A 14,456-nucleotide genomic window follows, 5' to 3' on the forward strand; every position below is an offset into this window, starting at 1 on the left:
CGACAAAAATTCAAGGTCCTGGATTTTTCTTTCATGTAAACGTAACCTCAGGTATACTTTCTCAATAGAGGATCCGCAGCTCGCAATGGCGATTAAGAAGAAGGTGACTAATGATCTTCGTAGAAGACATAAGGTATCAGAATATTCTTAGAGTAGACGAGTTCGAAGTTAACAAGATTAGTTCATTTCATTTCGAGAACGTGTCGATGGTATGAAGATTGACCCCGTCCGACGAGCAAAGCGCAACAATGATATAGGAGACAAAGTATGTCTCATATCTCATACGACTTTATAGTGTGATGTCTACTGACTAAGCTTGTGTAGCCTACCGAATCATTTTTTCACGTTGCTCTACAGACTTGGAAAGAATTGAACAATAGCCCAAGATTTGTCAACTTTGCGCAAAACGTTACGCCGATTTCACAATCTTTGCCTCAAGTCTTGTATCATAAGGCTCAAATCTTCAATATGTTGAATGACGCTATAGCTGAGAAGGAGAAATTTGTGAGCCAGGCTTTGCTAGAGTATGTTTCTCTCCAAATCATCCTTGTAGTCTTCTGACGCATTCCTAGTCTACTGGCTCAATTTGCACATGATATTGGACCAGAGTTCGAAGAATTTTTGCCAAAAGCGGTTGGAACTCTGATATCTGTATCTCTTCACGAAGATATTGAGGTGGTGGAGGTTAGTACAGTGAGATTTAGTATATGTTGGCGCACGCTAACGTGGCGCATCACAGTGGACGTTCAATTGCATGGCGTATCTCTTCAAATACTTGTTTCGGTATCTTGTTGATAAACTCTCTGAAACGTTCGAGTATGCATCACCTGTCCATCAGTCCACCGGTAACGCTAACCAATGTACAGTTTGATCTCGCCATTATTTGCGCAGCGGGAGCGAAGACCACACTTATCTCGATTTGCAGCAGAATCATTCTCGTTTTTCCTTCGCAATTCGAAGCAGACTAGCATTGACTTTTTCTTGGACCACGCTTTCCGAGAATTAGCAGTGTCTAAATCCGCAAATTTCGAGACAGCTATTTGTGTGATCTGTACTGAGGCGATGAAGGGTCCTGACGCCACACTGAATTCAAAGGCTCCTAGGTTAACACTGCAACTCCAACAATACTGTGCAAGTGGTGCTGACGGTAAGTTGTTCAAGGTACACCAGGGATATGAGTCAAGCAAGCTAATATAATATCAGAACGCAAATTTCATGTGTTTTTGACTATACTGACTGATACTCTACATCATGTGAACAAGTCAACTTCGGGCCCACTGTACAAAGTTATATTCAAGTGGATAGAGAAGCAGCTTTCTAGAGACGACGTTTCTCCAGAATTGACTCGCCAGATGGCCCAGGAGCTTTTACTGCTACTTGGCCTGCGGAAAGGTACCAGAGTGCCGGACTGGGAGGCGGCCTTAGACACTTACCGTATGCTTCTCGTTACGGTCAACAGATTCCCAAAATCTGAGATCAAATCTAAGGCTGCATGGGAACTCTGTAAAGTATCACAGTGCTTCCTGCGGCACGCCGACAACATGGATGAGACTTTGGCAACGAAGATAGTAGAGAACGTTTATAATATTGATGATTCGCAAAGTTTTCTCCCATTCTTTGATTCGTTCACAGACCTGCTACAGAATAGTGACTACTATGGAGTAATTTGGTTATATCTACAGAGGTGGGCTATTATTGCCAATGCCAGACAAAGATCACTGGAGGTTTTGCTAATAATTACTAGATTCATTGACCAACTTGACAAAATCGACAGTTATAGTATTCTCATCATATTAACAATTCTCAAGAAATGGAATCTGCCTGCCGATACACCTCAATATGTGCCCATTCGAGGAAGTAAAGTACTGGCCAGCTTCCTGGTAAAGGAAATACAGGATCATACGTCATATATCAAGTCTGGATATAAAAGTAGTTGCTCAAGTTTAGGGCCGCAGCTTGAGCTTCTCTATAATGTCTTCGAGGTTTCGGAAGATGTCATTGATTGCGTAATCAGTTTAGTCAATATCCTCAGCGCAAGAGAGGTCAGTGAGTCCAACACTTCAGTAATATATGGACGAGCGCTGTCACTGGTGGCAAAGAATCTCAAAAGCACGGACGATAAATCCCGATTGATGACATTATTGAAGGAAAGTTCGGAGCAATTCGAAAAATTCAGGTCCAACAGGCATTTCGTTCATGGTTTAATAGAAATGCTGGAAATATGCAAGCGGTAAGAGTGTTTGTTTCATCCGAATTTCGGTAAGTCTGATCAGTTTCAGGTTTGGAAATCCTCCCGGTGAATGCCAGGGTTTAGTAGATATTCTCAAGGACTTGATACGCAAGGTCGAAATCAATCTGCGGGACGAAAATTCAGATTTACGACGTGAATCACTGAAATTACTGAGTCTAATCTGCCAATTGAAAGATGAGAGTGTTCCAGAGGTTGTAAATATCTGCTTGACGATCGAGCAGACTGCCTTCGAGATCGCCACGGCAAGAACATTATCTATGCACATCCGACGAATTGCAATAGAGTTTCGTTCGTTAAAGGATGAGCAACTACGATTAAATATTATATCATACTGTTTTGGTCAGTAGGTTCAACATATAGATTGGCTGATGTCAAGCTAACGCCGTTGCTTAGCGCTGATAAAATCGCAGTTCCAACCGGTCTGGCAGGAAGCTTCCTCGACGTTTGTAAAACTCGCATCAGGCAATGAAGATGCCATCTGGAATCGGCTATTTGAGGGTATTGCATCACCACCGGAGTCCACCACAGACGACCTGGAAATCGAGTATCCAACGGTTGGGAAGTCGTATGATGCTTATGTTTTTCACTGTACCAACGTTCAAGATATCGAAACGAAATCTACGCATGCACTTCAGAAACAGACTCACTCCGATATCTTATTGAGGGAGTACTATGCGAATGTAAGCTGTTGACGGTTACGAATTTATTGCAATACTAAAATTTTAGGATACGTTCACCGGCAAAGTTGATGAAGACACAGTTCGCCGACGATGCTTCGGTGTATTGAACAATCTCAGTCGTATAGCAGAGCAACGAAGTTCTGAGCTGGTGCCCATATTTCTCGCTTGTGTGGACGGCGTGATTCAGAAAAAGTCTGTTTTATTAGACATTTTAAGCCTGCTGTCATGCTTTAAAAATCCATCCATCTCCCTGAACTCGGACGGTATTTACGACCACTTAATGCGTCTACTTGCGAGTCCCGATTCCGATATTCAGAAGCGGGCATTGGATTGTATATTCACATGGGGCGACGCGAGCATTAACATTTACAAAGACCATCTCCAAAATCTGCTTAGACAGCAAGTTTATAAGGATGAGTTAAACAAGTTGCTTCTGAGTAATGTTGATGGGTCTGTTGTTACCCCCGAGCATGCGCCTAGTGTCATGCCGCTAATTGTGCACATATTATATGGGGCAGCGATCGGCTATCATGGCAACAGCAACGGCAAGGCGAAGAGCTCCCATCGATCCACAATCATTTCCTCTGTTGGAAATCTACCTTCGGAATATGTCTCATTATTCATCCATCTCGCGTCGGAAGGTATACCTAGTCAAGTCCTTCTTGACTTTGGGTCGGCATCGATTCGGAGCAATGGGTTGACGATCGCACAGTCTCAACTTCGAAGAATTACTGGTTTTATGAATATGGCGGAAGACATTTTGCGTGTTCTCAAGGGGCATGTTGATGTGTCTGGCGATTATCTTTTGCAAGCCATTCTGTCCTGTACCGTCTTTGCGCAGCGTGGGTTGGACGACCAGGAAGCTAGCACGGAAATTCTTACCATGGTTCGTTCGATTCGCAGCATAGGCATGAAGTGTCTCGAAATCATTCTAAAAGACGTTCCCACTATTAATTGGGACCGATACAAAGATGTTCTCTTTCGAGAAATTATTCTACCGCGCATTCAACATTTCAAGAACGAAAATACGCAAGATGTATCGCCAATTATGCGAATATTCCTGATCTGGAGTTCTACAGAACGATTACTGCCATTGTTAGACTACGATGATACAATTATTCCTCAGATTATGGAGACGATGGACTTGAAAGCTGCGAAGGACCCCATTTTCTTGGCAGTTATTCAATTCATGGCTAATCTATTCAGTCTGCAGCAGTCATCTGTAGATCGGAAGACAAATATTGCCATAACTGCAATGAGCAGAAGAGCGTTATCATTATTTTTGCCGCGCTTTGTCCACGTCCTGTCATCGAAAAAAGCGCCTGAGATTGTCGAATCTGGTGTCGCTGTCTTACGTCTAGTTGTGAACAATTTCGGCGATTTCATGCTTAGTAATTCGCTATTGCTTGAACATTACGTCGACGTGTGCCTGTCCGGAGTCACATCATGGGGCAGGAATGCACATAATATCAATGACGTTTTCGAGGTCCTTGGTACTTTGGTGCCGGCAGTGACCAACGGCATTCTTCTGAGAAAGTGTTACGACGAACTTAGCCCGCTTTTGCAGGTCGTCAAAGAACGGCATACAAGAGTATCATTGGTCAAAATTTTCTCCTCGATTGGCATTAATAACGATAACGTCAAAATGGTTGCCGATCTCTTAGTTGAGCTCAATTCGTACTCGAAAGTCAAGCTTGACGAGGTTGACTATGAAAGGCGACTCTCAGCTTACGCGAAATTCAATATTGATTTGTGGTCTAGCTGTAGTCCGTTGCAGTGGGGTCCTATCTTGCATGATTCTATCTTTTGGATTGCTACTAGTGATGAGATCGCAATCAAGAGTGGCGCGTCATCAGTACTGAAGCGATTTATCGAGGTAACGGCTACCAAAGCTGAATTGGAAGACACCGATCGAGTGCAGTTTTTCTCACTGATGGAAAGCGTAATTATCCCCGCAATTCGCAGTGGCCTTCGGTCCGAAACGGATATATTACGATATGAGCACGTTGCTATTGTGAATACTTTGGTACGAAGCAATGCGGCATATCCAAAGGTTACAAATCTGCAGGTCCTCTTGTTTGATGGAGATGAGGAGGCCAACTTCTTTAACAACATAGTTCATATCCAGTCGCATAGACGTCAGAGGGCTATCTACAGATTAGGACAGATTGCATTGACCCATCCACTCGGTGATTTCAATATCGCGCATGTTTTACTGCCACTACTTGAGCATTTCTTGCGTGATGTAAGCGAGTCGACCTCAGGCATGGCGGAAGAGGCAATTAGTACGATTGGAAAGCTTAGTATGGGCTTGTCATGGAACCAATATCAGGCAGTCGTGAAACGATATCTGTCAAATCTGGAGAAAAATCGTGAAAAAGTTAGATTCTTTGCTCGACTGCTGGATTCCGTTGCCGAGGCCATTTACCACCGCTCTGTTTCGACGGAAGTGGAATCTAGGTTTAAGGCATACAATGCTAGCAAGGTTGACGCATATTTGGCAAAAGAGGTGGCTCCAAAACTTCGAAATATTCTCAAGATTTCGGACGAGAATACCGTGGCAGATAGAGCAATGGTCACGGTACCACTGATAAAATTCCTTTGTGGTACATCAGAAGAAACGCTAGTTAATATGTTATCAAATGTGATTCTTGAGCTATCTCAGCATCTCAAGAATCGTCTGCAGGACGTGCGTGATACAGTGCGGAAAGTTCTTGCTAAAGTCGCCGTCATAGTTGGGCCGCGTCGTCTCAGTCTTATTGTGCAGCAAATGCAGACAGTGCTGAAGCGCGGCTCACAAAAGCATGTCCTTTCATTTACAGTACACAGTCTGCTGGTTGCACTTATTAGTACGCCGGGCTCAAAGCACGGGGATCTGGATCCGAGCCTGGAAGTTATTATGGACATATGCATGGACGATATCTTCGGTGTTACAGGCGCAGAGAAAGACGCCGATGATTACATTAGCAAGGCACGGGAGGTTAAGGAAAATAAAAGTTACGATTCGATTGAGATTTTATCCTCGAATGTGTCGGTAGGCAGATTCAATGACTTACTGTCGCCCGTGAGACGAGTGCTAGGGGGCGAGCATATTAGCTTGAAGATTGAGCGCAAAATCGACGACTTGCTGCGGAGGATTTGTACCGGCATATCGCAAAATGAAGAAGGTTGTTCACATGAGGTTATTTCTTTCTGTTTGGCGCGTTGTTCAGAGAATCCAGAGGATTGGAGACCAGTCATGTCGGGAAGATCTGACAAAGGAAATTCCAGACAAAAGCGTTTTCTGGTAACACAGAGGGGTCAGGTACAGAAGAATTTGGCAGATAATATGCATTACTTGCAGCGTTTCGGTTTGGATGTCATAAAGAACTGCCTCCGGAAGAACCGTGATCTGATTGGGGCTTTTGAGCTTCAAGAATTTGTCCAATCCTTGAGGCCCTACCTTGCCTCGCAGCACGAAGATATCCAATTGTCTTCGTTGAAGCTACTTTCTACGGCTGCCAAGTATTCTCCACTTCTTGAAAAACTTGACACCGAGTTCCTGTTCACATATGTGGTTGCTGTAGTCCATAATTCTAGGTCGACAACTACGGAATTATGCCAGACTGGTCTGAAGTTGCTAGCCACGCTACTGCAGAAGAAGAAATATTCGACGCCAGATGAATCATCAATTGCGCACATTTTGCAAAAAATTCAGCTCGACTTCATCGAGCCAGACAAGCAAAGCCACTCGTTTGCTTTCGTCAAGGCCATTCTTCTCCAGAAGATCGTTATTCCAGAAGTTTACGATGTAATGGACAAGATCCGTGAAATCATGGTAAACAGTGGGTCAAATAATACTCGCGAGGTTTGCAAGTCTCTGTTTTGCCAGTTCTTGATGGACTATCCTCAGGGCAGAGGACGTTTGAACAAGCATATGCGTTTCCTCGTTCATAATCTTAACTACGAGTACGCCACTGGTCGTGAATCTGTCATGGAAGTATTATACGTCTTGCTTTCGAAATTGAAGAATGACAGTGTGCAGAGTATCATTGAATTATTCTTCGTACCACTTACGATGATTCTTGTGAATGATGAATCAATGAGTTGTAAAGAGATGGCACTGTTGTTGTTTAGAACTATTATTGAGAAGGCCAATGTTGAGAATTCACAATCTATGAAGAAGAGTTGTTCGGAATGGATGAGCCAGAAAGATTCTCCGGAGTTAAAGGAAGTTGCGTCTCAAATATTTGGGATTTTGAATGAATTAGGAAAAGGTTAGATAATACTTCATTTCTCTTGTGGCGTGGAAATAGTGCTAACTGAGTAGACTAGGCGTCATCTAGGTCACTTGGTACCATCTTAGAGCAAGGTGAATGTCAGCAGTGTTAAGCTACTTTGTTGCTGTGATTTGTACTAATAGACGGTCATGTGTAAATTATCTTGGGAAAAAGGATTTCAAATTCATGCTGAAACGACGTTTATATTAAATCAATATCTGCCGCATATAGCGATCGTATCTATATATCTTTTAGCCGAAGTGCTTGATATTTCAAAAGAATGCACATGTTGCCAAAAAAAAAACAGAATGCGTGCACAGCAGGCACTGTGTTTTTGATTTCGATGCAATTTGCTGCGGCGCAGCTACAATTCTGCGACACCCAATGATCACTAGATTCCGAGCATCACCTTTGAACGAGAGACTGATCAGCTCTGACGGAAGGAAAATGTCCCCTCTTGAGAACCTCTGTTGAGTGGTGTCCACATAATTGTTACTAATCGTAGATTAGAGAGCTAGAATTTTCCGCAACCGAATGTTAGCGCGGGCGTATTGCTCTTTGTTAAGATCGAACATCAAGTGATAATTTGGTAATACGACGCAGTGTCATGTTATAGTAGTGTACTGATGATCCGAGGAGTATCATACATTAACAAGATGAAAACAATGGCGGGGACAACACCCTTGACACAGGAAGCTCATTGTCGACAAGAGAACCTGAGTCGGATAATAAACTCAGATGTCAATGCAAAAATGTAGCAACAAAAGGGTGAGCAGGACACCAGGACAAGACATATACTGCTGTTTTGTATACTGGTGTCTCAAGAATGTTTATAAGCTAAAGCAGTCCTTGAAATATGACCCTCTTAGAAGGCTGCAAGTCTCAGATACCGTCAGACTGCGTGGTATTGGATGCGGGTGTCTGTGACGTTTCAATTTAGTACCATAATTTATCAATTAATGGCCCGTGCATGTCCAATTCACACCCGTGGATGCTTCCAGGACCCAGTTATATATACAAGAGTCTACTCTATAATACACCTACACATTTCTAATCTCAAATATAAAGGCGTGACATATAGGTCCGTCTATCGGTAGTCGGATTCATAATCAGCGATGCACATTCACTACGCACAGCCTCCATGTACTCCTTAACTGACTTTGAATCTAGATCTTCCCGAGCCCGAAGAACGTCTTCGACGAACTTCAACGGTGCATCAGGGAAGTTTTCCTTCAGGGCTCTAAACCCTTCGATGGCACCGATTTTGTCGCTGGATGCTAAGCCCATGAATATTTCTATGCCATTGAATTGCGATTCGACATGTTCGCTGTCCGTAAAAGTCGTAAAAAACGGGTACATTATCGCGACGTCGCTTTTGATTTGGTCAAGTGATCGTGCCGATAAAGATGCACCTTTGTTCTTGCTAATTGCACTGAGATACGATACAAGCGTCGCTTCCAGCAGATCGTCAATATAAATTTGGAACAAATCGGGGTTAAAATGCTCCGTGAGTTCAGAGTTGTATTCCTCAAATGTTCGCACGACCTCTTGAATAACGAGACTGGCTGGAGTCGATGTGATAGTCCCATCCGGAGCGGTAGTCGTCACAGGCGAGGTATACCACGAGTTCTTGAACAGGTTGGCGAAGGAAGGCTGTAGATCAAACATAACCATGCCGACCATCTCGAGCATGCAGGACTTTGCGGTCGCAATAAAGCCATCCATTGCGTCTTCTAATTCCTGAACCATTCTTGTTTGGGTATTCCGGTCATCGTCGGAATGCACCAGGACATCGACATTCACATTTATCTGGCGCGTGATAATATTCTCCGTATAGTCTGCCCCGCGAACTTGATCGTTTGCGACGGCAATACAGTATTCAAGCAGACCTCCAGGTACCTCGTCCATAGCAGAATTCGACTTTTGAATTTCGTCGCGCACGACATTTATCCATTTCTGCTGCCGAACTAATAACTGTCGCTTACATTCGTGAATTACACCCGCGACAACACGAATTTCGTCAGAGTCTATACCAACATTAATTTGCTGATTCAGCATTTGGAAAACGATCGGTGTATTTGCTAGGCCGTATTTCGATTCGGGATCAACATCAGGAGCTTGAACCCTTTCGATAAATTCATTGTACTCTGTCTTTTGGAGATTTGTCATCCATTCGTCAACTTTGCGGCAAATCAAGCGCATGTAATCGCCAAGAATTTCTTCCTCTTGGCCGTCTAGCAGCGGTGGCGTCAACTGTTCTTGTGGAATTTCGAGTTCCTTGACGAGCGTATCATTGTACTTTTGAGACCAACGGACGACCTTCAGCAGCAAACCAGCTTCGGTGTCCTTTGAGACTAGAGATTTGAACAAGACGTACAACTCTTGATGATATGCCGCGACGAACCGGTTCGTAATTTTCCAATTGGCCGGCACACACTTTGTCAAATCCGTCTTTGCGAACAGAATATCTCGGGTGACCCAATACAGATTATCCAGTAGTGTACTAGGATCGTCCGGAAAGGTGGACACGCAATTCCGAAATACATCTTTGGCACCGAGTTTAATACATTCCGTCAACCTGTCGTCGTAATTCCTGAGAGCCCTAGTCATCCCTGTCGGCTGGCTGCTCATCGACAAATGCCTCGCGAGCTCCATATGCGATTCTGACGCAGATTTGAGAATTTTGACTTTCGTATCCAGACGTTCCTCCAAGTCGATGACTTTTGCCCAGCGGACTATTAAACTGGAATTTCCTTCTCGCAACACTTCGAGTAAGTTCTGTGCGATATCGAAGACTATGTCGTCGAATTCTTGGATCACGTTGTCGAGGCGCGTGAAGTACTTTTGCAACGTACGTTTTGCGTCTTCGCTAGACCTTGCGGCCTGGAACATTGCCTGATCCCGAAAATCACGAAGCCGAGATAATTCATAGTGAATGGTGAGGAAATTTGTCATGGGCCCGAATATATCTACAAACCATCAGTAATCGTCCTGAAGCAGTATAACTATACCAGTAGGTATATACCTTTGCCATCGGCGTCAATCAATGCTTCCATTTGGTTCAGCTTTGCCGGTAATTCTTGTAGGTTTCGCATGACGTCTTCGACTGCCATGAAGTTTCGTCGCACCTTTGAAACACGATTGATCTGACTGAAGCCAGGAACCATCTTCTCTGCTTGCGCACAGAAAATATGCAGCTAATCATAGATGATTAGCTGTGACGACGGCAAGAGCAAGTGGCTGTACTTACATTCACTAACTCGCTACTCAACGCACCCACCAACGCCTTGGCATCCAGCAAGTTTTTAAGCCCATTCTGCACAATTGGATTAGTTGTAGTTCGATCATCTAACCAATGTTGCTACAATCACACGTACTTTTGTGATGTCCAGTTGTGTTTGGACTCCACTTTTGAGTTGCAAGTCAATGGCCGCCTTGTCTCGCACCAGACGCTCCTTTATTGATGATATCTTGGCAAGATCCTGCGGTCTGTCAGTACCAAACAATAATCACCCGTTTGGAATACCATACATCTGGATACCTCAGAAGGTCAGCTAAGCTATGCAATAGTCAGATCGCGCAATGTCATCATGAATAGATCGGCTCCGCACCTGCTAATCGCACTTTCCGCCGGCTCGCCCATTTCGCTAGTTTCGAGCCAACCTTTTATCGCAAACAGACACTACTTCGAGTCTCTAAAACTCTAGCTACACGTACAAAACAATGCGCGTATGCATAACTACAACAGCCAGCAGCGGAGCCTTGACTGCAGCTCAGGTGATAACTGAGCCGCACGCACTAAATCGGCTTTGTTTTGGGTTTCGTGGGTGTCCCGCGACCGCACGGTGCCGGCTTATCGACTGCTCTGATCAGGTTACATCGAGAACTCATAAGACTTCAATTGTCGCGCCTCAGCAGAGTAGTAGAAATGGTATGCAATGCAAATTGAATACATCTATGTAGTGAAGTTAACAGCCTTTTTCCTAGGCCAAATCTGCAAGGCCGACGAAGGTTAAGAAGCCGATGCGGCCAAGTCGTCAAGCTAGCAAGACCACAGCAGCTGACGCATCAAAAGTCAGCAAAGTAGCCAAGCTGGCAGCATCAGCAAATCGGCGGGCAGAAGGATCAACTGCATCCGACAACAGAGCGCAACAGTCAAGGACTGGTCCAAAAGTGAGGCGGGTTGTTCGAAGGGTGAGAGCCAGGGTGATTCAGAATGACTGGGTCCAGCTATCGGAGACTGCGCGCGAAGAGGTTATGAAAGTTATGCAGGCTTCCTCACTTGCTGTGTATAACTCTGTTACGGGGGAAGAGAAGAAGAAGGAGGTGCAGGAGGTGGTTGGGTCGGTCTTAAGCAAGTATGTTGTTTGGGCTGATATCTTGTGGAGTATAGCTGACAAGGTGCAGGATGGAACGGAGACTCCGTCGATTGCCAGTACCGCCTACGACGAAGGATCGGAATTTTCAGTACGAGAGAATGCTTGAGCTGAATGTACGTAAAGGTAAATGAGGGAGATTGAAAGCTGACTTTGTTCAGGTCGCGCTGGAAGCAGATCTAGTGACGGATCTGCAGCAAGTCGCGGAACTTGAAGCTGAGATTACTGCTGAACAGAATGAATTAGAGAAGGACACAGAATATCTGCAGACGCTGAAGCATAACGCGAAGTCGCACGAAATGCTACGCGGGTCCCAAAAGAAGAAGGTATGGAGATCTACCATGACTCTGACTGTCCTAACCTGTACCAGCTTGACAAACTGCTCAAGGAGGTTTCGAATGTTACGCCTACGAATGATGATGCAGAAAGCATTAATTTGATGGACACGTCGATCGCGGTAGGTGTTGTGCAAATGCAACGTCGGCTATTCTAACGATCGCAGGACCCCCAGATTACAACCGACAACGACCTCAAAATGCTCATATTTCGCCTAGGCTCCCACTTGACAAGCATCAGAAACAACATTGTAGGTTTGGAAGGGGTCCTCGCTGCTACGCGTCAGGTTGAGCGAGTTCTGACGCGGCGGTCTGGCCGGGTAAGGGTTTGTAACGAGGAAGATCACGTGCCCACCGCCTAACGGCTCCCGGATTAGGGTGTGGCCTTCTCCACTTGATTTGATTGAATGCGGCGACGACAAATGCCCCTCCCAGGACTTTCCGGCGACGGCGTGTCACCTCCGCAGTTCCACTCGCCCGCAGATATGACCGAGTTGGCGCACCAAGAGTCAGCAGAATATTCATCATCACGACCGAACAGTCTCACGGATCTCGCGTCGCTGGACGCAATTAACTTGCACACGCTCGCAGACGCCACAGTCGCGAACCTCCCCGCAGCACAGCTGAAGAGCGGAATTAGCAACAGTGGCACGTCCGGGCAGGACTCGACCACGCATCTTTCACCATCCAGCTCCCCCCCTTCAGGGTCGGCTCTGAGCAGCTCGAGCTCGCCGGAGTCGTTAGGACAAAATTTACGACACAGTAGTGAAATAGGTAGTCATCAGGCCAAAATTGACGGAGGCGAGGGTACCACAGAGTCCTTGGCCACGTCCTCCCAGCTGGCCAAGCGGCGCAAAGTCGACCACGGTATGTTACACCAAGCAGTTTGGTGCTTTCGAGAAAGCCGTAGTATTAATTATGATAATAATTCTAGCTTGCGTTTATTGCCGCAGGTCACATATGACCTGTGATTCGGGTGAGTTCTGGTCAACGTATAGTCAAGAACAAGCATAACAATGACGAACAAAATATAGGACGTCCTTGTTCCCGTTGTGTTAAGCGAAACATCGGGCATTTGTGCCACGACGAAAGCAAAGAGCAAAAGCAAAGGTTAAATCCCAGAGAAATCGAGATCGGTTCGTCAACGGTGCGAAACGTGAATAAATCTGACAGTAAAGTATCTACGATTACGTACGGCATATCAAGCCAAGGCACCTCGGCGCCGCTTCCGATAGACAACAACACGTCGCCGACAGAGTGGTTAATGTTAAACAGCTCGACTAATATTCTGACAAATCTGACGCCGTATCAGCCGCCGCTCTTCTTTTCTGAGCATGCAGGCAGCGAGTTTTCGTCGTTGAACGACTTTCTGACTATGTTAGAGGACACGCCGATGCCGCCGCCTACGACAACTTCACCGAGTGGATTTGAGACGGCAACGGATCCGCTGATGCTTCGTGCAAGTTCGGCTGCGGCGGAGGTAGAGGGAACTGGCGTCGCGAGCGAAGATATCAGGAGTCCCCTGCAAGCGGTGATTGCGCCATTAGCGAGCGATCAGACGACGCCGAGCATAAATCATCTGTCTGCAACCGCTAATGGCAATCTGACGCTCACCACGCCGTCCAAACCGCCTCAAGTACCGGAAACGGCAAAGGACAAGTTTTTCCTGACCGCTGCTGACCCAGCGGACGGACCGGAACACACGCCGGAAGAGCGTCTCAAGCAAGTTATCAACGCGAAGCTGGAAGCGGGCCTTCTTACGCCGTTCAATTATGTAAAAGGATACGCGCGGCTGCAGCGGTACATGGATCGACACATGTCTCCTGCGTCACGGCAACGAATTCTGAAGCCGCTTTCGATATTCCGGCCGGCGTTCCGGGCTATTGCGCAGACGTTGATTGATGTTGATCTTGTACTTGTTGAAGAGGCATTTGAGCGGATGCTGCTGGACTATGATCGTGTGTTCACGTCGATGGCGATCCCGGCGTGTCTGTGGCGGCGGACGGGAGAAGTTTACCGGGGAAATAAAGAGTTTGCGGCGTTGGTAGAGGTTCCAGTGGAAGAGCTCCGAGATGGGAAACTGGCGATCTACGAGTTGCTGAGCGAAGACTCTGCGGTGAATTACTGGGAGAAATACGGGAATATTGCGTTTGATTCGGGCCAGAAGGCCGTGCTGACGAGCTGCACTCTAAAGTCGCGAGATGGTACGCGGCGGTCGTGTTGCTTCAGTTTCACAATTCGGCGTGACCGATATAATATCCCGAGCTGCATTATTGGGAATTTTATTCCGATTCATCCGTGACAAAATTATTGGTTGATTGGTTCGTGTATAGTATTCAGCTGGATGTTGGCGAGGATAAGATAGCCTTTCTGTGTGTGGAATAGTTTGTGTATATTAGTTTAATCATTCAATACTGGATACGTTGGGAGGAGCAATGTGTAATTTCATGTCATTTTGTATATACTATGTGATACGTGATACGTTGGTATAAGAGTTGATATTGTCGCCGCGCATCGCCCTAACCCATAGTTCCAGGGTGAGCATGTGGACGTTC

The 14,456-nt window shown here is 45.7% G+C and overlaps 4 protein-coding genes across 4 annotated transcripts; 3 read left to right on the forward strand and 1 right to left on the reverse strand.

Moving 5' to 3' along the window:
* Nucleotides 1–48: 48 nt before the first annotated feature.
* POJ06DRAFT_301730 (uncharacterized protein) lies at nucleotides 49–7,426 on the forward strand. Its single transcript, XM_056190743.1, has 12 exons — nucleotides 49–133; nucleotides 182–265; nucleotides 325–524; nucleotides 573–684; nucleotides 740–816; nucleotides 867–1,147; nucleotides 1,204–1,684; nucleotides 1,745–2,230; nucleotides 2,280–2,590; nucleotides 2,645–2,931; nucleotides 2,978–7,187; nucleotides 7,246–7,426. The coding sequence occupies exons 1-12, from the start codon at nucleotides 86–88 to the stop codon at nucleotides 7,254–7,256; spliced, it is 6,588 nt and encodes a 2,195-aa protein (XP_056043328.1). The 5' UTR covers nucleotides 49–85; the 3' UTR covers nucleotides 7,257–7,426.
* Nucleotides 7,427–8,063: 637 nt separating this feature from the next.
* POJ06DRAFT_254753 (exocyst complex component Sec6-domain-containing protein) lies at nucleotides 8,064–10,987 on the reverse strand. Its single transcript, XM_056187812.1, has 6 exons — nucleotides 10,802–10,987; nucleotides 10,722–10,749; nucleotides 10,568–10,672; nucleotides 10,441–10,506; nucleotides 10,216–10,387; nucleotides 8,064–10,159 (listed from the first exon to the last, which is right to left on the reverse strand). Exons 1-6 carry the CDS (start codon nucleotides 10,831–10,833, stop codon nucleotides 8,247–8,249), a joined length of 2,316 nt encoding a protein of 771 aa, XP_056043329.1. The 5' UTR covers nucleotides 10,834–10,987; the 3' UTR covers nucleotides 8,064–8,246.
* Nucleotides 10,988–11,118: 131 nt separating this feature from the next.
* On the forward strand, nucleotides 11,119–12,299 carry POJ06DRAFT_268759 (CENP-Q, a CENPA-CAD centromere complex subunit-domain-containing protein; the record flags this gene model as incomplete). Its single annotated transcript, XM_056189329.1, has 7 exons — nucleotides 11,119–11,121; nucleotides 11,178–11,548; nucleotides 11,598–11,682; nucleotides 11,728–11,892; nucleotides 11,937–12,023; nucleotides 12,069–12,221; nucleotides 12,279–12,299. The coding sequence occupies 7 exons, from the start codon at nucleotides 11,119–11,121 to the stop codon at nucleotides 12,297–12,299; spliced, it is 885 nt and encodes a 294-aa protein (XP_056043330.1).
* On the forward strand, nucleotides 12,062–14,413 carry POJ06DRAFT_118919 (uncharacterized protein). Its single transcript, XM_056184210.1, has 3 exons — nucleotides 12,062–12,768; nucleotides 12,836–12,877; nucleotides 12,936–14,413. The coding sequence occupies exons 1-3, from the start codon at nucleotides 12,309–12,311 to the stop codon at nucleotides 14,201–14,203; spliced, it is 1,770 nt and encodes a 589-aa protein (XP_056043331.1). The 5' UTR covers nucleotides 12,062–12,308; the 3' UTR covers nucleotides 14,204–14,413.
* The last annotated feature ends 43 nt before the right edge of the window (nucleotides 14,414–14,456 follow it).

The sequence above is a fragment of the Lipomyces tetrasporus genome, assembly GCF_029532465.1.
Source record: "Lipomyces tetrasporus strain NRRL Y-64009 chromosome Unknown POJ06scaffold_6, whole genome shotgun sequence".
NCBI classification, from domain to species: domain Eukaryota; kingdom Fungi; phylum Ascomycota; class Lipomycetes; order Lipomycetales; family Lipomycetaceae; genus Lipomyces; species Lipomyces tetrasporus.

Bases quoted from the DNA above. Each gene is read 5' to 3' on its own strand.
- POJ06DRAFT_301730 (XM_056190743.1), top strand. From the start codon at position 86: ATGGCGATTAAGAAGAAGGTGACTAATGATCTTCGTAGAAGACATAAG. The intron at 685-739 runs GTTAGTACAGTG...GGCGCATCACAG, and splicing joins AAGATATTGAGGTGGTGGAG to TGGACGTTCAATTGCATGGC. The intron at 2,932-2,977 runs GTAAGCTGTTGA...CTAAAATTTTAG, and splicing joins TGAGGGAGTACTATGCGAAT to GATACGTTCACCGGCAAAGT.
- POJ06DRAFT_254753 (XM_056187812.1), bottom strand. From the start codon at position 10,833: ATGGGCGAGCCGGCGGAAAGTGCGATTAGCAG. The intron at 10,750-10,801 runs GTGCGGAGCCGA...ACTATTGCATAG, and splicing joins GCGGAAAGTGCGATTAGCAG to CTTAGCTGACCTTCTGAGGT. The intron at 10,507-10,567 runs GTACGTGTGATT...CCAATTGTGCAG, and splicing joins CACAACTGGACATCACAAAA to AATGGGCTTAAAAACTTGCT.
- POJ06DRAFT_118919 (XM_056184210.1), top strand. From the start codon at position 12,309: ATGCGGCGACGACAAATGCCCCTCCCAGGACTTTCCGGCGACGGCGTG. The intron at 12,769-12,835 runs GTATGTTACACC...TAATAATTCTAG, and splicing joins GCGGCGCAAAGTCGACCACG to CTTGCGTTTATTGCCGCAGG. The intron at 12,878-12,935 runs GTGAGTTCTGGT...AACAAAATATAG, and splicing joins ACATATGACCTGTGATTCGG to GACGTCCTTGTTCCCGTTGT.